The sequence below is a fragment of the Varroa jacobsoni genome, unplaced genomic scaffold (genome assembly GCF_002532875.2).
Source record: "Varroa jacobsoni isolate VJ856 unplaced genomic scaffold, vjacob_1.0 scaffold_375, whole genome shotgun sequence".
NCBI lineage: Eukaryota > Metazoa > Arthropoda > Arachnida > Mesostigmata > Varroidae > Varroa > Varroa jacobsoni.
Window position 1 is genome coordinate 1 of NW_019213277.1, and position 25,161 is coordinate 25,161.

A 25,161-nucleotide genomic window follows, 5' to 3' on the forward strand; every position below is an offset into this window, starting at 1 on the left:
AGTTGTATCGAATTGCGTAAAGAGGGGTGGTACCGAGAGCGAGGCTTCACCTGAAAGATGTCTAAAATACGCCATGTTCTATGTAAAATAAAAAAACCTCCACCATTCAGATTACTATTTACAATCGATCGGATGGTGAGCAGTCCATTATGGCACTGCTTGAAAGAGAATTTCTTATTTTGGCTAGTTAATTAGGTCATCTTGCTCGACCCATCAGTAAGTATAGTTAGCAAGGCAGGCAGGTTGCTTTTATTGATAGGTTCAGCGTCACGTCAAGGAGTTTTACGTCCGGAACGCCTAGACCACGCTATCCGACACTTTCCTGAACAATGTTCTTTTTTTAATTCCCCTATTTAATAGGCGCTTTGTCCTATTGAAATAGTTAGGCTTAGGTGTATATCGATATGGCAAAGAAGGCTTAATCGTATACGGTACATCAAGTTCACTCCGTGTATGGTCATGCCGGTTTTAGGGCTACTCATGATAAAGCAGTTCATGTTTTTGACATCTATGGATTAGTCGGAGACTATTTTTGAATAGACTATGTAATGGCTATTTGCGTCTACGATACGCATCGTTATGCAACATAAATGCTCGTACACCGCTATGCACCTGTCGTATATGCCATGTATAGCACCGTAACGGCTAGTAACACAGTGTTTGTGTTCTGTGAAGTGTCGCGCATCCGAAATGGTTTTGTCCTGTATAGATTTTCATTGCCCAGTAAGGCGTAACTGACCGTGAGAAAACACTTCGAAGCAGACTCGTACGTAACATGCCGATATGAATTGAAAGTGCCCTATCTAGCCTAGAGACTACCCGATTTAACCTTAAGCCGTAGTTAAAGAGTGTATATATATATATATATCAGTATCGACACATATTCTATGACTGTCATTGTCAAAGTCGTTTACAAGTAAATTTCACGGATTTTCATTTTTAACGCCGTACGTCCCTTTGATTCCTCGAACACTTTCCCTTAGATTCTGCATAGTTTTTTGATGCCGGCACCACACCCAGTTTATATATGTGCGCACTCCGTTGGAAAATTCTGTCCCTATTTCACTTTTCCGTCAACCAGGAAACCGAAAATAGTTACTATAGGCATAGGTGGTGACTATTCGAATAGTTAACGGCTGTATCTGGACAATCCTTGGAAATAACATTGATATCCCAAGATAATATAAGAATTTCCTTTACCAGCTGAATCTATCAGTAGCTAGGTAAAACGGTTCCTCTCTTCGGTGCAGCCTATAACATACGACTGCATGTACAGATTTTGTCTGTTAAAATGTTTTATCCTAACGATTTTTTGTAGAGACAACAATTCAATTACGTTATTTCTTCTGGAAGAAGCTTATAAAATAAATAATTTCAGTAGCGAGCATGAATAATCTGACCAATCACCGTCTGCTAATTACAATGAGAGTGGAAATATACCTACTTAGGGTAGCACAGAGGCGCCACAAGTAAAGCGTCATTTTTGTGTTGGAATCATCTATCGAATTCGGCATATCTTGCCAATATTTGATGAAGTTATAGGACAAATTTCATCGCTTCTATACCCATATATAATTGTCGTAAACTAATAGTAACAGCAAAAAAAAAAAAAACTTATTAATTTGCTATTGTATGGATCCCTCACAGGATTATTCCTCATATGTGCAAGTGTACCATTGATATAACGATATTGGGCAAATGCAAACTTTTAAACATAGTGGAATTTGTTACGATCTATTGCCGTAAACGACTATGTTATAGAGAATCTTATATCATATATCGTTGATGAATATTTGAGGTTTTTCGACGTCAGTGATGACTCATACTTTTGGTATCTACCGACAGAGAAAGGATCGTCACAGTGCCACGGTTCTTTGAACAAATATTAACCGTACGGATACTGCAGTAGACAAAGAGTAGCTCCCTGTCAACGATGTTAGTGTGTTCGAGTGGGGGGATTGAGAAAGTTTTGCTATTATGTTCTTGGCTTAGTACTCGAGGTATAACGGCAATCGAAGCTTTACTGCACCCGTCGCCTCACTTGGGCTAACCTTAGGTGGTCAACGGGGAGGAGGGGTATACACTCCGACTCATTGCTTCGCGATTTCGTTATCAAGAATTAATCGTGAAACCAAGTGCTTGTTAATAAATAGTAATAAAAAAAATTCCTTATTAATATGCCGCAGTGACTTAGTAACGATACAAGAAACCTTTCAAGTGCTCGAAGCGTTGGCGGCCTACCTACTATATAAAGACAGATATTTAATTAAATTTTATCGTAGTAATCTGCATCCGACATTCTTCATAATATGGCGCCAGCTAGAGAGTACCCCTAAACCGAAATTTATAGGGGGTGCTAGTAGGCAAGAACGAATGTAATCACAAGACAATTCCGTAACAGGATACCTACGTGAATAATTAATCTCAGCCAAGTATCGCATATTTTTTTCTCTGATTATCTACTACATCATAGAAGAGAGCAACTTTAAGATCAAGTTGCAGGGTTACTTCAGTTATTCACTCTGAGACCCTGAGCCGTTTTTTCGGGCCTGTTCAGAGGAGGTTTGGGCCAAACTAGGAGTTCCCGTAGTTGAATTCGATTGCATTTATACAGTTCTTAGATTTGAAGGCGATCAGTGGACGGCTCTTCTAGCACGTATGGTTATTTTATATTGATAGCTCTACATGGAACTACAGGCTTTCAATTAGACCAGATGCGAGAACAACAATGTGAAACCATTTACTTTTTGCTTTCTACATAGCCCGTGTCAAATGTATTAGTGAGGGGATTTAAAAGCTATTCGATCAGACGGATCTATGATTGCATTTGTTGGTAGAAGATGAGAAGCGTGTAAGCATACGCATTTGCATTTGATATATACTGACAGTTAACTTATATGTATATAAGTAACGATGTAGAAAATTTCGACTTGTTGTAGTGCTATACGGGGCCTGAATTTACTGCGCCTTAATTGAACAGGGGGAAAACGATCATCCCGTTGGTTATGATGACACGCGCACACGACAAGTTCGACTTGTGAGCCATTCTAGTAAAAACATTTGTTCTACTTCTTATCCAAGAACCCATCGACATTTACACTGCGCTGCTAGCTGACTCAATGTTCACGATCGCCGTTGACAAATAACTCGTAAATTGAATACTGGAAAAGTTGATGTTATATATATGCGGCGAAGTCTCAAATATTTCGCTTCGTGTCTAGAGTTGGCCGTTCGAAGTAATGCCAAACTTCTTAACTGGAGTTATTAAAGAGTACAAATACTATTTCGAAATCTAGACGGCACTAATGACAACGTGGCAATGCCTTTCTCGAACACAAATGAATTTCCACGATATTTCTTTCTTCTATGCTTTATCTAAATATATTTCATATATAAATATCTAAATGTCTTTTAAGACACTGCGAGTCTCGATACCGTATCAAATAGCAATAAGTTAACAAGCATCGATATTCAATGGACTGAGATCGAGCGGCAGAAAATCAAGTTACTGTAGATAGGTTCACTTAATTTGAACTGGAAAAAAAGTGCCCGCTAATTTAGGCGTATCTGTCTGATTAATATATCTAGCAGCTTAGTATAGTCTATGTCTAGCGTTACAGGCAAGTAAATATTGTGCAGTAAAATTTATTATTATTGCTTTCCAAGGTGGCAAAACCGTTTCGTTCCGCATGTTCTAAAGCTGCTTTCGTTAATTACAGTTCAACAGGTACAAACTTCTTATAATTATTATGAAAATGTATGTACGAATAGCGCGCGCAGCTTCTGTCCCATTTGCCTAATATGTGACATGTATTACTATGTGTATATATACTATGTGCTATAGACTAGCGTGTATTGCTAAGCAAATAATAGCAGGTTTAGCTATACAGGGAGTGCAGAAAGGCAAAAAAATTGTCCGCTATTGAATGAATATACGTCTCAGTTCTTCGACGACTTTTTGATACAAGTAAGCACGCCAGGCGCCCCATGAGAGAGATTTTGACAACTTTTGTTGATGTCAATGAGCTCATTCTCGATGATTCTACCATGGAAGAATAAGGCTTCCCGGGAGCGTTGGATAATTTATTTTCAATTTACGGTAGAATCGAGGAATGAATGAAAGAAATCGTCTCTGTTTTTATTTATTACTATCTCGCATGAGGCGCTCGGCGCAGTTGCTTCTAATTAAAAATCAGCCTGGAGAAATGTTAACTAAAATAAAACAATCGGCTGCATAATTCATGTTTTACTTACAGAAGAAATCACAGAGACTTATCTGACACATATGTGTATATCAATTGTCGTCAATGTTTCATGCGAACTTTGACTGGGTTACAAAAAAAAAAGAAGACACGCATGCCGGTATTCTTAGTTCATGTCATATACTTTTTTCCGCCGTCATAGCAACATCATTCATCAAAACGTTTTCGACATAAGAAAAACATAGATCTACTTCATTTCAACCCGTTCGGGGACAGATTGCCTCAATAAGTTGACATCTATATTTTTACTTTCATTGATGTTCTACATTGAATAACTATAGTTTCGCGATGAAACAGTGCCTATCCGCATAGATAGGGGCGGTATCTCGTATGTATGTATGTATATATATATTTACGTGTGCCTTTCACGATGGGGGTATTTATTGTTTGATACACAGCATTGGGTTAGAGTGTACTTTTGTTATTTAGTACAACTTTGAGACGCCTTTGTGGCCATTATAATTTCTATTGAACAGCCATTTGACTTTTAAACGATAGCCTTAGTTTTTTTATCGAAAAGGTGACAGTCGATAATAATCAGTGCCTTATTTTGTTTATTTCTATCAAATACTTTGTGTCTCGAGCTCTGTGCTTGTTGTGTTTTAATGATGTTTCCTTCGAATGTATGTATATATATTTTATAATACAGTACAGTAATGAGATTTTGAAGGCATGCGCCGTTATATTGTCGCCGTCTCTGTCGTTTGAATGTATGACCGTAGTAGCAAAGTGCTTATAATTAAATAAACAGAATAAATAGAAGGAGGAATTGTTGATACTGTAATCTACAAAGTAAAGCTCCCCTAATTAACGGGTACTCAGTTTCCACGAGCGTATGAAAATTAAACTATATTCTATAGCACCCTCTATGGTTCCAGAAGCAGAATCCCAAGGGCCTACTCAATTACCAAGTGTATTCGTACTAACAGGTGGTATATGCTTTAGTAGGCCAGGAAGCAAGAAAGACCTAACGTCATTGACGCACGAAATTGAGCTTGGTTTCTCCTTTGCTGTTGTTATGAGCCGCGCCGACGGCGCTCTAGAGCCTTACAGAACCGTCGAGCGAACTAGATAAACTATTGTTATCATTATCATAATTGTCCTCGGCTTTTGTGCTGCTATACGAAATTGTTATTAGATGCGCGTATTCGGCGCACTTAGCAGTATTTCCCGCCAGCGTATTTTAAAGCCCCTAACGCCCTCTTTCTCTCTTTTGCTATTTAATTTTTGACGGCTTTTAGGCACGTGCAGATTTACAACGTTTTTTCGTCAGACCGGCGCTCTTAGCCAGATGCAGCCAGCCATCAATGCTTATGTCGCAGGGTACAGCTCTGTGTGTATCTATCTGCTTAATGAATTAAATATAACAATGGAAATATACTAGTAATACTATTAGTAATGATCGTACCGACGTGAGTACGTGGAATGAATCCGTTTTTCCTTGTTTCCTGCGTGTAGCAGATGATCACAATCATCTACTGTACAGCTCATAGTCAACAAGCGATCTTTGTCCACTAATAGAGGTCTGCTGCTAGGTGGGCATTTGCCAGAATAGGGACCCTAGTACAAATCTTACTATAAGATAAACCGACGAGCAGTTGTTTTGTACACGACCATAGTAAATTGTATACGAAGCAAAACGATTTGGAACCCCAATTAAATCGACCTGAAATAATCCAATTATATATATAATCGAAGTATAATATAGCAAAGGTAATCGGAAAAAAAACAACAGACTTGTAATGAATTTTTAGCTAGCGGTTTTTACGTGTACGCAATTAATGGCTTCAAAGTTTAGATAATAAATTTCTTAATTTATTTAGACTATAAATTTTTATAATGCTGACGCTGCTGCATTAAGTTGAAGGTGAATTTGTATTTTCATCGCAATATGTCTGATGATAATGAAAGTCGGCCACCTCTCAAATGGCTGCTGAAACAGTGTGTGAATGTGTGTGTTACGGCTGAAAGCAATGATAAGCGACGAGGGTAAAAAGCGTCTATTTCGTACTCCAACTATATATCGGGGTAGGTTATCATTTCTCGATGTCGGAGAACTCATGGAAGTTAATGAACGGTCATTCGTGTGTGTTCGAGCCGTAGGTTGAACGACGGCCTTAAAAGGCATCTCGAAGCATTTACTGTAATTAGCGTCAAGGAGACGCTAAACAGGTAACGATGAACCCGTCATCTTGCACGTGAATGAAAGTAATATAGTTTTCTTTATTTTGGAGTGATACTTTCTCGCGCTTTAGGCCCGTTTTTATGTCAATGCCGAAGCCACTTTCTATCGAAAAGAGCTTTGCTACCAGGCCAGCAAACTCAATAGACAATATTAAGTTTAGCTATTCATCGTATCCGGATTGGACATAATTGCCAGTATCAGAAGCATTTTGTTTCTTTTAGATTCCTGAAAGAACTACTGGAACATCGTATTGAGTTATACTACGACTGAGTTATTATCGCACCGGATTTTCGCTCGTTCAGACTTTTCTTTTAGTCGCTTTCTCTTCCTTCTTCATGTTTATCAAGCTAAATGACAGGCAGTCTCTATTGTAGATATAGCAAAAACCAATAACCTGTTTATGTATTTCTGTAAATATGTATGTATGCATGTATATATATGTTTATAAATCAAAATATTTAAACTTAGCAGTAGGGTTTCTGAGCCCACTGAAAGCGACATTTCCGCTCTGTATATTGTGTGCACTGAATCTTTATATCGTATAATGATATGTATTTGTGCTCTGGATCGATTTCGTAAAATGATGAAGACGACTAGCTGATTCACGCATCTGCCTACCCTTTGGACAACTATGTACATTTTTCAACTATAGACTGGCCTAGGCTGTGCAGGACCGTGCTGGTCTGAGCAAGACTAATAGTAGTAGCTCCGTAGCAAAACGTATAGAATGCTTAAATAGATGCATTTTATACATAACTTATTCGTCAGTTGATTAAAGAGGACAACAAAGGGTCGGGACCATCTTCTGCCACAATCATGTCTTCGTATGGGCCGGTGAGCAAAGTACACGTCGTCCCTGGACTTGAGCTACCCAAGCCAGATGACGGACTGCTTGGCTCGTGTCCTGGGGAAGGCTCTCGTTTGACATAGAATTCCGATGTCCACGGTGATGGCGTAGGGGAGGGGCACCGATCCGAAGCTGCGGTAGCGACTGTGCCCCCTGGTCCGCCTCGGCTATTCGCCAGCTGGAAAGCCAAACAACCACATAGAAGAAAAATGTAGACATTTAGATCTCAATTGTGTGGGCCTATGTAAGTAGGAAGCGGTGCCATCATTTTGTCCAGACAAAAGTTTTTGAAAGGCCATTAGAGCTATCGTGAGCCTTTACGCAACATTTCTGTTTAAAGCCGAGCATATATATTCATTGTTTTGTGTACCCGTTGAAAGCTAACGTTAGCACTGATATATATAGCAGAAATTACACATATATGAGCCAATTCTTCTGTCGCTGGAAAAAACGAGCATTCATAGGTCGCACTCGACCAATGACTGAAGTTATTGATGCATACTTTTGATCTATTGTAAGTCGTTGTATTTAAAAATATGCCAGTATCGCTTTTACCGACACCTATCCTTTAACCATGAGCATCGATCCTGATTTCTCTATTGCCTATAAATTAATACACTTATACAGATCTGTGTCTGCATATCCGTGTGTGTGCGTACTACGTAAAAGTTTACGAAGGCAGTGTAACGAACTTTTATTGAAAGCAGAATTAAGGCTAAAAACATCTGTGCGAGTATAATCACGTCTTATCACGGCGTTTACATGCAACATTGTAATAAAGAAATCATGGAAGGAAGAAGAAAAAGCGCGCCCATTGGAGAACACCTTTCCGACATCCTTTTCCAGCGACGGCACTTGTAGCGCCCTCTGGCATGTGTCTCGCTAAACCCAAAGAAAAACACTAGAGGATGAGGGTCCGTACGCCCTGAACAAGTTGAGCTTGTCGGTAGATCCTCTTCGTGTCAGTGGAGTGGTGGGGAGGCCAGATCGTTGACTGAGCCTGCGGAGTGCTGGAAGCAGAAGTGAGTGTTCTCTATGTTAAGGTTCGGTGCAACCAGTGTCTAGCCTTAGTGAAAGTACTGCAAATGGCTGTTGTTTGTGGCTAGATTATGACGATGCTGGTGTGACCACAGTTGCTGCAACTTACTGGATATGCTTAATGTCCGATAAAGGCGCCCTCATGTGATATGACCCCTAGCCCCCGCTGAGAAGGCCCTCTAGCGTCCATTAGTAGGGCCTCTCCTCTGCTTTTAGCTAGCATGGGACGGCCAATTGAGGGCCGTGCGGCTGTACTCGTGTACGGGCTGGTGCTAGCTATTCTACTTCTGGCCGCAGCCAATCTTTGTGTAACGCTGCTGCTGTTTGGTGTGCTCCGTGTAGGTCCTGCCGGACTTAGCGGCCTCGAATTTCTTCCGCACGAACAGCTCGTGTGGTTTCTGCACCGAACGGATCTGCAGTCGATCGTGGCACACAAGCCACACATAAGCTCGTTCAAGGGGGAAGCTATGAACATAGTTGGGGAGAACAGTGACGTCGTGCTGAATGCTGGTGCCGAGCTACGGGTTGGACCGCGGGCCACCCGCGTTAGTCGCGTCAAAGAAATGCGTGTAGTGAGCCCTACTACGGGAAAGACCGTCTTCTCTACAGACTTTAAAGGGTTTACAATACCCAAAGGAATACCGAATCTGAGTGTAAGTGAAGCACACGTGAAGCGCATCAGAAGCGCAATCAACGATTCGCTTCTGATTACCTCCGGTAAGCAGGTGTATCTGAAAGGCAACGCTGGGGTCGATATTCGATCACGGAATGTTTCCATTCGGGCTGGACAGGATGTGCATCTGAAGAGTGTTAATGGACGTGTTGTGCTTGACGCCAAGGAGACGATCTTCCGTTTGCGGGATCTCCGCCCGCACGACGCCGGCCAAGCTAGTCATCCACAATATCGATTATGCGTTTGTGCTGCGAATGGCCGGGTTTTTCGTGTGGCCGTTAAGGAGCAGCGATTTTCGTGCAACCATGTGCGGTTCCCTGTTAGCGCGAACCCGTGCACGTAGTGACATTTACCATATCTAGAACAATGAGAACGATGATAATAAGATCCATGTGTCTGGTACACGCGAAAAACAAAGGAATACCAATCCAAGTTACGGGCGTGCGATCACTGTAGCAGGATTTTGTATCGATTACCCGCCGGGTACAAATCATTAAAGAACAGAAGCGGAACGGTGGTGAACGTTAACGATCCCATACTATACTATACGCATAAATGCATTAAGTGAGATAACGTCTTATGTTTAAAATAGGTATATACTGTGAGGAACAAAGGAAAGTTAATTAGGGAAAAAAGGAAATGGTCCATTTCGCTGATGTAGCACTAAGCCGCTATTGATGATAATAGTAGCAGTAACATCATACTGATGATAATCAATATCCTATTTATATGGTTCGAGTTGTGGGAGGTGGCTATGAAGATTTTTGCGCATATACTTGTCCACCATGTATAGCCCTAAAACGGACAGACCATGTTAACCTCGAGCATTGTTTTGTCAGGACTGTACATCATGTGTACAATATTAATTCATAGAGAGGAGAATCAGTAACATCTTTGGACAATGCGATTCTTAGAAACCATTGCTGTAGCAGGATCTCTTTGCGTCTGTCGTTTGGCTTTTGTCTATAAAACCGCACCTTTAGGCCTTTGGGGAACAAAAACGAATCTCTTTTCAGCACATGCTGAAATTCAGTAAAGAAAGCCGTACAAACGGCGAGGGCAGTAAATATGCAGTACATTGGCTTCCAATCTAAAAGCCCGACTTACGTTTTTCTACTCAACGGGTCAAGTACAGAGGCACTTCTGTAGCAGAACTTCAATAACGGACAACAATAAGTCTCGAATGCACAGAGATCACGCTTTCAGTATTGGGCTACAGAAATGTAACGCATATATATATATATATATATATATATATATAACTTCTACTGTGCCAAAGTTTTGGAGAAGCAGGAGTATTTGAAGCATTAGATAAAAACTGCGGCCCAGTTTCCATATACTGTGTACTTGGATTCGTTCATTCTGTCTTCCAGGTCGTTATCTTTCAAAGAGTTATTATGAGTTTCCCATAGCGAATATGAGTAAAAGACATTTACTCTTTGATCTCCCACCAATAGATTAGTTAGCAATCAAAACGATGTTAGCTATGTATCGCTAGTGTCCAGTAGAAATTTATCTTTGGCTGTACTTATTATTGTATAATGATATTGGGGCACTTTCCTATTCATAAGATGCTTGTAAAGGTAAGCGATGACGGCCTGGACGAACGCCTATTGAACTAAAGGTGGTGCCAAATATTCGAACTTTTTTTAACAACAAGAGTTCCATCAATGCCATATGATACCTTTGTAAAGTATACGCAAGATATTATACTTTAAGCTAACAGGGCCTAACAAGCAGCGATATAGTAAATGTGGATGTGGTTCAATACAATTAATAAATGAGGCCGAAAAAAAAAGGTAGAAAAAAGAACGGGAAATGTTTTGTTTTAAATAAAAATGGATTTCTACCCAAAATTGCTAAGTGTCTTTGCGAGCACGATTCGGGCGGATGCTGCTGCTGCTGCTGCTGTCAGTAACATTCTGCCATTTTTGATTGTAGTAAATATTTAATTTCTCCTCGACATCCACTACGCATAAACACATAACAGGCAAGCGAACGGAGGCACATCAACACGCGCAATTGCACACAGAGTCACATGGCAGTCGGCTCGTATGCTTCGTTCCGTATTTTGCCACCGGATAGTGGTTCACACAACACAGTGATTCGATCTGCAGCACCAATAAATCGACGTCTTTGGTAGTCTAATGTTAGACCTTCTTCTTCCAGTGGTAGCAATAGCAGTAATGGCGGTCGAAGGCCACGGATATCCTTGCTATCTTCTGGTCCTGTTTCCCCGTTCTGCCATAGTCTGTCTGCCTGTGCGTGCAAAGATCAAGTATAAGGCCAACCGCAGGCACGAAAAAAAGAAGACGCAGTGCAGAGGTTTTAGTCACATACGCACACACGTATACATATATCACTGAGCTGCATATCCTGCGCCATGTTAACATAAGCCGATGAAACTGCCGATCCTGGAAAGCTGTTACAATATGCAGCCTCTACAGTCGCAGCAGCTGGATCAGTAAAAGCAGTACGTAGCGGGCACAGCCGGCTGATAAAGAAGGCAAAAAGTGAAAGCAAAGCCCATCGTTTACTATCTAAACAGGACAAACGACGTAAAACACGCTAGTTTGCCGGTCATGCGGACCAATGCCTTACTTCCGTAGAAGCTTCATAGATCCAGTGGGAAATCTCTGAAGAGAGAAGGAAAACCGAGCGCACGCGGACGCAGAAGGCATCATGGGGCTACTGCCATCAACCCCCGTTCGCCGCCGCCGCCGCTGCTACTGCTACTGTCGCTACTGTAGGGTTTCGCATCACGGCCGTCTTCGTCGGCTGCGATGCAAAACAATTCGAGGTTGGCAGAGCAGCCTTTACACGCTTCTCATCGCTGTCTACTCGTAGCGTACAGTCCCACAGTAAACCAGAATTTCGAGACCGTACAGCGTATAGAACAAATTTTATGAGAAAAGCCCCCAGATAGGCTCTTGCTCGAGTTTCTTCAGCGAATGCCTTTTCAATAATTTTAGTCGCGTACACGCCTCTGCCACTATCCGGTGTTAATGGCACAGCAGCGTCTTGGTAGCGTCACTCCAAATATCATCGCAGAGTAGTGGCGTATAAGAATAACGGACGAATGGCATACCATAGCACTAAATTGCAGCTGATATAACGAGATCCCGCCCAATGACAGATGAGACAAATCCTTCACGTAGGATTTCCGTCGACACCTTCATTCTTCCACCACACAATTCCTTAGCCGAGTTATTCGTTCTCGCGTTTTTCCCTCTTGTTCCATTGGTAAAAAAAAGGCAATGACGTGTACGAAAGTGACGGTGGTACAAATCCGTCTTAGCCGATCGTCGCTATAGACACGCAAATCACACATTCCACTGTTTAGACACGTTCACTCGCACGTAGTTATATGATCTTCTGTCGTGCGAGGTGACACCGAACGATGACGTGGGGCTATTTAGATTTCACTGAGTTGTTCAACTAAGTCAAAGTTATGTAAGCAGACGAAAGTTCTGTAAAGGGAAGGTGACAGCTAAACATACGTTCATTACCAATTTATTTCTATTTCACTATATGTCTATATAAAAAAAAAAAAAATGTACGTCAACGTACAATCGTGCATATATGTATAAGAAACAAACAGAGAAAACACATCAGAATAGGTACTGCAACCGGTATGATACGCCAGTTGTTTTGTTTACCCGAACTTTGTGTGATCTCTTTCTTACCTGTACCTCAAGTTGGTGAATTCGAATCAGCAATTGTTTGTTCTGATTTTCAAGGTATTTTTGCCTTTCCTCAACGGCGAGCATTCGATCATTTTCTCGTTTCAACGTCTTCACATAGTCCACTGTCGCCTTGAGGATCGTACCCTGAAAAGTAAAAAACAAAGTAAGCCACTAATCAAATCGTCACTAGACTCACGATCGTATTCTTGTTAAAGAGTGAATGCTACGGCGGTTCTATGTCCGGCAAGTTTGTCACTTGATAAAAATGTTCTAGCTGGGTCTAAGGCGATCAGTCTATTCCACTCGCGTACCTAAGGAAGCATACGCTTATTGCAAAAGTCCGTTTGTTAAGTTTCTTCGGTGTATGTTAGCTTTTGGTCAGTGTGAACAAGTGCAGGCACGAATGTTATGTACGCACGAACAATTTTATGACTATGTTCCTCTAGCAGTGGCGTCCACAATTTGTTAGCCAAGGTGTGCGGCAGTCCATCAGCCTTACAGCATTCCTGGTACAGTTATCCTGTCCGGCACAGAACAGATCTGGCGCCTAGTCGTTCCTATTCGCTTCCTGCCTAGCTTATTGCGACCCTGAATGCCGTGTTTGATCACAGCAATTCCACGACGAATATCGTTTCCGTGAAAATCACTGTCAGCCTGGACAAGGAAGGTAAACAACAGGCAGTGCCACAAGTTGTCAACTGCAGTCGTCTATGACCTCGACTTTTTGGGCATGACTGGAAGGAATTCGTCTCCTCTCATTGTTTGCAGCACTGCTGTGCCCACTGCCATTCCGTTAAGTTTCATTAACTTAATGCAAAGATGACTTTAATGTCCTTAATGTAAGCGCACTAATGCATATCTATTATTGTTGTTAGCTCACTAGCAGCTCAGTGACGTCTAGAAAGCCCTCTCGATTGTATCTTTATATTAAGATATATTAAGATTATATTATCTTAATCTTGGTTGTAATATACCTTATTTTGCCGAATATCCCGAACCAGATCATAGTGGCGGTCATTGTTGCGTGGCAGCAACGTGCCCAACTCTTTTATCCGATCGTTGATGTTGAACCTCCGACGCCTTTCGACTGTAGGATGTGAAAAGTCCATTAAAAAACGTAATCGATAAAAAGCAAAAAAAAACCCGTTAGGCTAAAGTGACCTTTTTGTTCCTTCCTGTCTTTCAGTTAAAGTTAACATGCTTTAAATATCTACGACGTGCTATACCATCTAGTAGTTTAAATTGGTTGATGGTGAAACCAGGGAGACAAGTAGGAGCGCTTGCACTAATGAACCGAACCACTCCCTTTCACAAAAAGTGAGTAGCACGACACGCTGGGCCATCGTGGCCTGCCAAAAACAGGTAAAATCCAAAACATCCGTCAGGTAGCCTTTATGCGTTAGCAGCGCCATCTACTTTCGTATCTGATCAATCTATTTCTAGGTGTAATGTTATTATCGCTCTACGGTTATTTGCTTCTCTCCGGCCGAACTATATACATCAATGGTGCTCTCTCCTTGGTCCAGTCGACGCAGTCTTTCGCTCTGGCTTTGGCGCTACAGCATTGGTTGCCGGCGCTTCATCCGTAATCTTAGTTCTGCCGTAGAATCATCTCATCCCATCCTTGACCGGCTCCTTGTGGCGTGTGCCTGTTCAGGACACGAAGTCTAGCTTGGTCCTCAGATCTTGCTTCTCTCACTGGTCATTCATCCGGACGAGAAGCGAACGAAGGCTGTCCTCTGCAGGGTCACATAGAGTTACAATCGACTGCCAGGCGGCGGCTCAAGCGGACAAGCATTAGCGCGAACTGATTTGTGTGTTGGTTCCCTTCCACTTCAGTCTTGTTCCTCTCCTGTCTTTGTCGTTGGCGAAGTTGTCGCTGCAATCATCGTCGTCGTTCTTTAGTAACCAAGGTGGACACGGCACTGACGTGAGAGACGCAAGCTTAGGGTGGTCTTGGATGGGGCCGTAATCAGGATCAGGCTCTGTTCGCGACCTGAGAGTAGTATGGCTAAAAGCAGAGCACCGAATGTGTCTGTGCGTATATACCTGAGTGACTGTGCGTCGCCTTCTCCCTGTTCCTGTGGAGCATGAGAAGTAAAAAAATATAATAACGCCGGAAAATCGCTATCGACGCAGAAACGACAAACGGATCAACCACGTCGAACATCATAGTAAAGCCACTGAGCCTCCTGCGTGTTGTCCTATGAGTCAGTAGGTTCTTGTTTGGCTGGATCCTTTGAAGGAACGCGAGGGTCTATAGACGATGGAAAATCAGCCGGTCTAGTTTGGGCAGGGTTGGCGCAAATGCTCAATAGTTTACTTTTCGGGTTAATTTAGAATGGAGCAGAATCGACGGGGCTGGGACATTGTTATAAAATCTATACCTGCTAGTTTGGGCAAGTAAGCTGAAACGAGCAAAGTGTAGTCTGTGATGAGGAAAAGCTCAACGAAAAAGTAACTAGAGTATAAGAGAATGCTCGAAACGACAACGATGGGCGAGGAAGTCCGGGTCGTGTGTGTACACCTCTATAAAGCACTTGCTACTATGGTTTGTTTAGAGAAAGACCGCTTAGGTCTGAAATGTAGTGATCTCGCTGCAAAAAAGGTTTTTCAAGTTACAGAAAGCCCCGTAGTTTTAAGCACACACTTAAAGTCCAGACGAAAGTGAGGTATTTGTAAGAAGCGTGGTTGCGATGACGGTAACTGTTTTGCATGAGCGAATCAGTCATTTGAGAATTACGGAAATAAGATATTTTTTTAGCAAACACAAACGATTGCGTACAAATAGCAGAGCATTCAATAAAACGCCTTTATAAATGAGCTGTTTAATGAGTAATTACCCACTTTTATTTCAGATGTGCTTCGCATCAACTGTTCTTAGCAGTGTACAAATAAAAAGTACTTAAATTCGCTTTCTACTATTTTTAACGGACAATGAATATTTCCTTAGAAACGTACTTCAGAAATAGTATACTAGAGAATAAACTTCATAGAAAATGTTTTACTTTGATTCTAGTTGTTGTCACGTTTTATTCGCAAATTTCCCCCTTTTAGGAGCTAGATGGTTGTTATTGCCCTTAATTTTAGGGGTACGGGTGAGGCATTATGCACTTTTAGTTATTGCTGCAAGCTTTACTTAGACATTCTCGTAAGGCAAGCGCAGCGAGTGTGCATGAGGCACCTTCTGGGGTGATCTTCAAGAAAATTTGCGAATCGGCCTCTACCCAGTGAAGTGTTGTAACCACAAGCTACCAAATAGCCATTGAAAAGTAGCAGGCACATGGAGCCTAGCAGAAATGGCAAAAAAAGTGCTACGCTTTCAGACGAGGCACCAATATGCGACGTGCTGGTTGGTAATCCATTTAGGATAAGCGTGAATGGGCAAGCATGGCGATACACAGGAAAATGGCAACGAGACGAAAGAAAGCTCGCTCCAACTTGGCGACTGCGTTCGCTCTGCATTGGTACGGTAGTTCGCCCTCTTAGGACGAAGGCGTCAGCCCACACGAGCAGTCTCACAAATACGGATACACACATACACTCGAACTATTTGCTCTTTCTGCCTCTTTATTTTGCCTCCGCCCTTAGCGCCAGCGGGCCGCACTATCATCATCTCGTAGGTTTTGGCGCTTCACATTCGCAGAAGAAGCATGGCACTGCGGAAAAGCAGTAGCAGTTGTGCGTCACGCGTGACTTTGAAATGCAAAAGCGGCACAGAACGGTGGAGAATGAAACCGGCGGGTACCAGCTCGCCGAAGACCGTCAGAGAGATGCAAACTGATACAAATGCAGGCAGATTTGGAGAGTGAGACACACAAGGCACCAAGGAGATACTGGCGAATACAGGACGAACTCGTAGGAGAAAAAAGTGAATAGCTATTGTCTAGAGACGGAAAATACGAGCGAATATTGGCGAGAGAGTCTACGTAAAAGAAAAGCAAAAGAGTTAAAAAAAAAAAAAAAGGCAATGAAAACAGTAGGCAGGCAGACGTTCATACAGGCATGTGGCCAGGCCCTGGTTGTGGGAACGCATAAAGATACCATAGTCCAACAGAAGTAACAGATAAAAGAAAGGAAGACAATATAAGAGCAAGGGCAAAGCGGAATGAAAGAGGGAAATTAAACAGCAGCGCCACAGAAACGTACAACAAACTTAAGTTTAAAAAAGGTGGGAACAACGATGACGACAATAACAACAACAAAAATAACGGTACAGGCCCTAACCACGATATGGTGCTTATACAGACCGAAAAGAAAACATTCTCAAAAAGAGGAGCGGAATGGCAAAGCCCACAAGAAAATAGCGGCTATCGTTGGCGACCAATTTAATTTTTCGATCAAGTAATCCATATAATGGACTCTTGTCCCGTTCAAACGACGCCAGGGAAGACAAGCGAGTACCCAGATTGTAGCGTTATTGTTCAAAAGAGATAATCGAAGCTGCGGTGGGATGCTTCAAATTAGGTAGGATGCAGAACAACACCGATAATCCGCACTGACAAGGATACTATAGAAACATCAGGTAACGCTTTTATCAGTTAGTAGTACCAGTCTACTAGCCCTCGTCTTTATTCGCATTTAAACAGTACTGCTTCGGTAAACGCTATACTCACAGAAGATCTTTTTTGCCTTCTCCAGTTCAGCTACATGCAATAAGCAAAACGCCAGGACGCTCAATTGGGTAGAAAATAGACCAGTGTTGATACTGCAGGTCCACTTCTAGACTAGTGGCTTTTTCCGCCAATAATTATCTTGCTTTCCTTCTATCTCTCTACCGCGTACTCTCTATCGCGTTGAGTGTTACGCGCTTGTTCACTAGTCAGTCATGTGACTGATCGGCGCCCGTTATCTTTTCCATTCGCCGGTCGGAGCCAGCCGTGATTTTCCCAATTTTCAATTCTTTTTCTGTCGTAACCTTCCTTTTAAGACCCCACATCAACTGTCAATGCCTTAGCCCTTTGCACCTCTTCCATTTGCGCCTTGTCCTGTTTTTTCCTCGTTTCATCCCTTCGTCTGTGTGTCAGTAACTGTCTATTTTTCGAGAAGGCTTCCCTGGTGATGAGGAAAGCAGAGAGGAGGAGGTGCATGATATGGCAGGGTTAGAGAGCTGGCAGTAGGAGAAGGAGCTGAAGAACGAACCAAAAGAAAATTATTGCTTAAAGGGCTTCTGTTTTAGATACAATCACAAATGCTGACGCATTTCGGCTATTATTACTGCTGTCGAAAAGAGAAAGAACAATGAAGACGGCTATTATTGCCATCGTAGCTGCGGCTACTGCTCCTGCCCCTAAACAAGCCGCTGATACAGCCAGAGATATGGGCAATAGTGCCTCTTTGACGCCGAAGGACCCCCCATAAAAGGCGTCGCCCCACTTTCTCAAGAACTCCGGCTAAATCACTTTATGTTGCTAATCGTGACATCATAAGGGACGCGCAACGACGTTCAACAAGACAAGCATTCAAAGATCGAGTTGTACGTATGCATATAGTTCCCCGCTATGCTCGTGTAGCTGGTTATACGTAAGTTTTTTGTACTGCTAGGGAAGCGTCGTGCATTATGCTGCATGAAAATAAATTAAGAAAGTTAACCTTAAGTTCACTAGTTGTCCCACTAACAACGAGGACATCCATGTTGAAAAATGCTGACACTTTGGGTTTTAGCATTATAATTTTATCAATTTGAGATAGAAGTTATTTTTTGCTTATTGGCAACCTAAGTATTCTAGAAACAACAGCATTATTTGCCAGGTTCCATTAACGCAGTCCGTATCTTCTGTTTAGTGTATTTCATTTACTTTGATTCAACTGGATCGTAAGTATAGATATATCTTTAGTAATAATAACGGCTATAAACGACAGTGATACGCGCCGCATGTACGACCTGCACATGTACGTAGATGCAAGAAAGCCATCAAGAGTCCAGTGGCCTTCATAGGGGCGGTTAGGCCAGCTTTCATGCAAAATCGAGCAGAAAGCGATGCGTGCCATTTTCGGACACTATTAAATTTACCCTTTGGCTACAAAGGGCCAAAGATATAGCGATAACGTCACGGCGTTTCATGACCATCCCCGTACCCAGTTCTTTTTCTCCGCTTTGCCCCCCTCAGGTATGGCTCCATATTGCAGCTTCTTCCACGAATGGTTGGTTGAAGGCCCACCTGACCTATCTCGTTACTTCTCGCTAAAAGATATAAACCTTTCATCATAGTCCTGCGTGGTTCGTTCAATCGTACCAGCCGAATCAGTTTGGCGATGCAGAAATGGGCGAGCTTCAATTAGACATACGCCATGAGTTATGCGCCCTACGAGAATTAACAGACCAGAAGTTTACATCATTGTTGGCATAGGAACTAGAGTAGCTATAAAAGACTTGTTGCAATTATTCTAAATTTTCTAGTTTCATACCGGTCTCAACATTACTGAACTCATCTTTCGCATACTAGATCGCGACCGATCGTCCTTCGGCTGAACAAGTTCTTTCCGGTATGTCCAGGTAACGTCTGGCACAACCATGGCTTAGATATCTGCGCGCTTCAGTGTCGTGCGTACGAGTTCCCGCATGTCTTCAAACGAGATCCATCTCTCTAAGCCGCAGTCATCAATGCGCAGAAACAGTCGTCTCGAGCATATGACGGCAAATAGCTGAAGAGGAACCTGAGTCCACGTGCAGCTCTGTGCGAGACATTTGAGAAATGCTCTTCATCTATTGCGAAGAAAAACGCGACTCGTTTCATTGCCGGAAGTAAGCAATGAGAAAATACCAGTAAACTGGCAGACACGGCGGTGGAAAAATGCCGACGTGATTATTTGGCGCCATCACCACGATCACCGTGACTGCCGCTGCTAGGTACGGGAGGTTGTCCTCAGGCCGACATATGTCCGGACGATACCAGGACGCATGCCACTGAAGACGGCCATTTACGAGAACCTACGTTTACATAGCTCTGACATTCAAAGGGCGTGATACGTTTCATCGCTACCACTGCCTGTAAAATATATATATGATTAGACTTTTTTCGGCGAAGGTTTGTCCTCATTGTGAAATGACTTATAATAAGATGTGAGTGCGATGATTTTAGTGCTACTAAAATTCACAGGGTCATCGTTAGGTTGTCGGTTGGCTAGCTCTCTCACGCCAGATGGTCTCCGGTAGATTATGCTTGTAGTATCTCAATTTCCATATTTTCTCGTACTATGCATCATATCGTTCCGTTAAGTTGTGGAAGCAACTAGCTATTTCCAGCTTAGCTGCCGTCGTCGTAGTCGCTGCAGTGGCAGGAGTAGGAATTCAACAGTGAACGGTGTTGCGCCTTATAATAATCTACTGCTTTATACCTCCTTGGACTGAGCGGCAACCAGAAGCTGGTGGTTGGTCTTTTGGTTGGATTGTAGCTCCTTTATCCAGTGGGGCTCTATCATAAACAGTATGGCCGGCCTGCTACCGCTGGTCCTGCTTCAGCCGCTTCCCCTTCGAGTATTACACTTACGGCGCGCTGGCCACGCTTGCCAGTTATATATCCACCTGATAAAGCCTCCACCGGCTTGGCCCACGGCACCGCCTTCTCTTATAGGGGACGGCGATAGAACGATGCCGGTCGTTGCCCGCGCCGCGCCCTCCACACCGAGACTCCTTTTGCTACCCGTTACAGGGCCAGCAACTATCTACCAAAAACCAACACCAACAACAACAGCTCTAGCAGCAGCAAAGAAACAAGTAGCATGTATTGCCTTCCTCTTCTCGTGCTCTGCCCCTTCGCTTTGCCGTCTGCTTACACTTTGTATCTAGGGGCGCTAGTCTTCCAACTAGCGCGCTCTGTTGTTTAGCGTAAAGTGTTTAACCTGCTCTCTCGTAAAGGCTCGTAGGGAAGCCGGGTTAGCTAGGCCTAAGTGTCTGTAAGTAGAGAGACGCACGTGGCTTTTTTGTTGATTAGCACTCTATATGAGTGCCTATTAGCGGAGAATTGGAGATGAGATTGACCATTATAATAGTAAAACGACAAAGGAGTGGCCTGAATTAAGCAAAGCTTTGAAGTATCACTGAGTAAAGACAGTTGGCTATCGCAAATTTCATTTCGCAAATTGTAAATTGTAGCTCAATTGATTCTTGTGAGGTAATTATTGCGCATAAATATCACACAAATTCCGCATTTCGACATCCTAACGACCTTTATGAGCTAGTAAAGAACAAGCATAACAGCCCGCTCTGATATTTGAGAATGATTTTGCTATCTGTGCACCTTTACATGAACTCCTCTAAAGCACTTTATTGCAGAGAGGAGCTGCTAGAAGGTATCGACCTGTATTTCAGCTAAACATTGAGAATGAAAAAAAAAAAAACTATAAACATTTACATTGCTACAAGTGGCAATGTGAAATACTACGACAGTTGGGATTCCTCGACTGGCAGGGATCTAGGTATGTCCATGACGTAACTCTACTGCGCCTTTGCAAATGCCTCAAATATTGTTTTTAGGGATCTCATTCAAGTGGCTGGGCGTTGGGCATATCGGTGTTGATTAGAAAGGAAAATCTCTTTTAAAAAGGAGTGGCGGTCGTAGCGGCAACTGGAGAGTAGACAGAATTTTTTGATGTCAAGTTATATAAGATGGTAAGTCGAATATCTCTGACGTTTGAGGTGCGCCAGCGCAGAGGGAATTACCCCAGGACTCTATGAACTTGCACGTATGCTTTGTGTAAGAGTAAGACAGTAAACAGTATCAATCACAGGTGTGAAAACGTGCTAACCTATCTGGTTTTATACTATCGAGCACGCTTGTCTATAATAATATTTTATACAATCGGCGTGGTTAGCTAGTTGTGCTGTAACATCCGTTGTTGTACTGATGTAACGTCGCTCAAAGCTCAAGGGGCCTCGAGAAAGGCCCTCGTTGCAGACGAGTTACAGAGAGGTAGTGCTATCGAACTTAGACCGAAGCGACACTCAAGTCGAGACGAAAATATAAACGAATGATGCAATGGACGAGAGAAGAAAGTCACTGACGACTAGCAAAAAAAAGGTAGTCGTGCTTGGTTAAGACCTGCGTAAAAGCCGTTACTGTGCTTATTAAACGTAACAAGCGCCACAACAAGTTGGTAACAAGCGCTTCCGGCAGGACCTAGCATCAGGGTAGCTAATATGAGGTTACGGCGAAAGCAGATGCGCCGCTTTATATTCAATTTAACCGCTTCAATTTAGGTGGTCAGTAAGATAAAATGATCAATAATAAAATAGCAAATACGTTTGCCCATGGAGCGTGTTTACGCTAGCAAAAATTTTAAACAAGATTGAAGGAAAACAAGATCGTGTATCTATAATAACTTTTTTTTTTGTCGTAGAAGTGCATACTACCAAACGAGATGCATTAGCAGGCACATATTATAGAAGAGAAAAAAATCGCTTAATAGGGAAAGAACATTATTTTTTTATTCTTGAATAATAACGCGCTAATGTACATTGATGATAAAATCTTAGTGCTATAGCGTTACTTACTCATATTATGGTTGTCCTTCTTTTGGCGATCCTTTGCGAGCGCCTTGAGATCATTTTCGGTGAAGAACTCGCATGACGAAGACTCACTTTTGACCACTGAGGCGAGTTCGGCTCGGCAGGATGATGCTAACGGTGGTGACCACAGGCCATCTATTTCACTCGCTGGTCACCCGATTGCAGAACACCAATAAAACGATAAATACGACGACTTCTAATGATTATAGAGGCCGATAAATTATTGAGCCGATAATAAAATATATTTCTATGCCACTGAAAAGCAAGTTTATCTCGGTGAAGCAGCTGATCACATTGATATTTGCATCGTACGGCGATGCAATATCGAACCGATTCACCCACTCATAAGAATATGGGTCTGCCACCTATCAGAATGACTCATTCAGATCGCCGTGAATGCTGCTCGCATTAAGCTAGGAGATCTTCTCTAGCTCGCCAACAAATACGTTTTTACTACCTCGATTGAGTCAACTGCTATGTCGGTTAATGTAAAAGAAATACTGTCAAAATTTAAAAACATCGATAGTGAAGACGATTCAGGGACACAAGCAGCAGTGTTTACCTAATGGGCACCTATTCCAGTCTATGTTAACATTAGACGTTTACCTATCACAGTGCCCGTCGAGTTGGTGCCTAAACAGATATTCGTAGGGTTATTGCGCATTAGCTAACGAAAAATATGGGCGGAATTAAGAATTCTGATTTAGCGATGCCTCTAATGTGTGAGGAACCAGCGGAAGCTGCTTACAGAAGTAAGATATACCTGACGGAAGGCTGCCGCCGGCTCCGGACGAAGGATCGGTGCCGCTTTGTGTTGATGGCCCCTGCAGAGGCCCCATAGCCCCCGCCGATGTCGACGAGGAACCTGACGGTACCGTCGGGGGTAGTTCGAATAGCGAGAAATCATCTGTGTTTGTTAGCTGCGACAATCCGTCCAGCACATCGTCAAACTGAAAGAAAAAAACCAGTTGACCAACTAATTAGAATAAACATTTCTTGACGAAATACGTCGAGTTATGCAAGTATTAGTAGCATTTCAGTGAAGATAGTGTGACAGATAACGATTATCGAAAGATTCATCGGGTCTGTTCGCAAAAAAATATACGCCTATTATCTATAAGCTGAGTTAGGATGCAGGCAGGCAGTAATAGTTCACCTAGAGAACGGACCCATGACCTACGCGGTCCCTGACCAAAGAAAACGATAATTGTATTTTGGTAACCTAGTGAACTAGATATGGTACTATCTAGTGCATACCGATAAATTCAGCCCAGTTAGCATAGCCCAATTTGGCATTAATGTTGCGTATTGGACGAAAATTATCGCTGCATATATAGCCGTCAGAGGAATGGCTTAACGCGCTCGTTGCTAGGCCCGCAGTTAATGTAGAAATGCCGACCACGATGAATGGGCAAGGAGTTTTTGCTCTGCCGTCGGCCTAATCGTTATGATATCAATGTGGACTCATACTCAGTTTTACTCTGTTGGACAGAAGGAACTCTCATTAAACTGGGTGGTAAATTTTAGTGCTGTGGCAAGGTAAGACAGGACTTGCTCTTTTGGACAGTAGCTAAGGCCATGCTTCTGTGCCAGTGCTCCCACGCTACTGCTTACAAACGCATGCGACATATTATACATGAAACTCACTCAGGGAGAAGTTACGGGGACTGTTTCTAGCAAACGAAAGGTGCGTTCATTTCTTTTAAAAGCAAACCTGACGTTGTCCGATTAGCTAGCATACTAAGTTCCTGAATAAACTGAACCAAGGCACAGTTCCACCTATCGAATAGTAGCGATATACTCATCCGTCTTTGCCTTCCAATCTAGAGTTAAACAGCCATAGGTATTGTAGATTCGTTTATTTTCAGTTGCAAATTACAGGCTATACGAAAAGTAACAGTCTGGCTGGCAAGCAATAACGACCAGGATTTACAAACTACAAAACGTCCTCTAGTCTCGTCGTTTATCGCGTAGCTATCTGTCTTTACGCGGCTGGAGAACTGCTACGAAGAGACTCGATGAGGACCAACGGCTGGAGACAATTGTCTCTTACCGAAGATGGCAGCCGATGCGGGAGCCCCATGATAACGAAATGCAGTCATTATTGTTTTGAGGCTTTCCGCCATAAGCCTACGAGCAATGCGGCACAATCTCGCGCGTCGGTAACGTATCGCGGTACGATGTGTGCGAGTGGTTCAAAGAGAGAAAACCTTCATGACGTATCAAAGCCATTCGGTAAATTAGTGATAAATTATTGCAGTCGAGGCAATCAACAGCTGCGCTGAACGTGAAAAGGCACCTGTCCTTTGTCGCTTTTCAGCCATCACGTTGATGATATATCATAGAGTGTCTATATTATAGTAAACAGAATAATCTAGGCTATCAAGGACTTGACTGAATTATCTGTACCTTGATCGTGAACGGTTGGCTGGGTCACAGAAACATGTGCCTCTACAAAGTACATTGAAATTTCAGCAATAAGTAAGTACGGACGCGCAAAACGAATTCGTAGACACGCTTCAGTCTGAATTATGAAAATGAATATACCGCTTTCTACTTGTTGAGCTTAAGACGGTTTATGTTTGCTCCAGGAAGGCCAATGTGAACTTTATGTGGTGCAAACTAGGCATGCCTGTCCGCAGCGTCTGTGGTCCAGGCATAGCCATATATATACATATGCATCCCTCCGAAACAGGTAAATATTCTCAGAATAGATAATAGGACCAGCGCCCGCCTGCGCTTGATACAGTTCTACAACAACAGCTTTCTCAAACAATAGACCGTGTTCCGGATGGGGTCGATTTCTGCTTTGAAGCAATTCGAAAGTAAAACGACCCGTCCATCCGTTGGCTGAGCACGATTCTAAAGGATCACGAGAAATTCTGCGGCCTCTTTTGCTTTCGTTTTTTGACCAATCGCCATTGTCTTCTCTTTTGTCCGCTCTCCTATCGCGGCCGTCGCC

The 25,161-nt window shown here is 42.7% G+C and overlaps 2 protein-coding genes and 1 long non-coding RNA gene across 8 annotated transcripts in view; 2 read left to right on the plus strand and 1 right to left on the minus strand.

Moving 5' to 3' along the window:
* Positions 1-4,231: 4,231 nt before the first annotated feature.
* The window catches only part of Mitf (transcription factor Mitf), a 108,194-nt gene continuing 87,264 nt past the window's right edge, over positions 4,232-25,161 (minus strand). For 4 of the 5 annotated variants that reach the window (XM_022832185.2, XM_022832180.2, XM_086968042.1 and 1 more), the window contains 5 exons: positions 22,963-23,149; positions 22,185-22,346; positions 13,666-13,778; positions 12,692-12,835; positions 4,232-7,472 (listed from right to left, as the gene is read on the minus strand). In XM_022832185.2, coding sequence (XP_022687920.1) covers positions 7,212-7,472; positions 12,692-12,835; positions 13,666-13,778; positions 22,185-22,346; positions 22,963-23,149 — 867 coding nt within the window. In that variant the 3' untranslated portion in view covers positions 4,232-7,211. Of the gene's footprint in view, positions 7,473-12,691; positions 12,836-13,665; positions 13,779-22,184; positions 22,347-22,962; positions 23,150-23,456; positions 23,655-25,161 lie in introns of those variants that run through there. The other variant, XM_022832184.2, reaches the window with a different exon arrangement.
* On the plus strand, positions 7,928-10,861 carry Scgbeta (sarcoglycan beta). The gene has a single exon (XM_022832189.2). It carries the CDS (start codon positions 8,554-8,556, stop codon positions 9,346-9,348), a length of 795 nt encoding a protein of 264 aa, XP_022687924.1. The 5' UTR covers positions 7,928-8,553; the 3' UTR covers positions 9,349-10,861.
* LOC111259868 (uncharacterized) lies at positions 12,765-15,709 on the plus strand. Of its 2 annotated transcripts, XR_002679883.2 has the most exons (3): positions 12,765-12,854; positions 13,878-14,008; positions 15,550-15,709. It is a non-coding gene; the product is annotated as an uncharacterized LOC111259868 (long non-coding RNA). The 2 variants fall into 2 exon arrangements; XR_015310769.1 differs by having other exon boundaries at positions 13,878-15,709.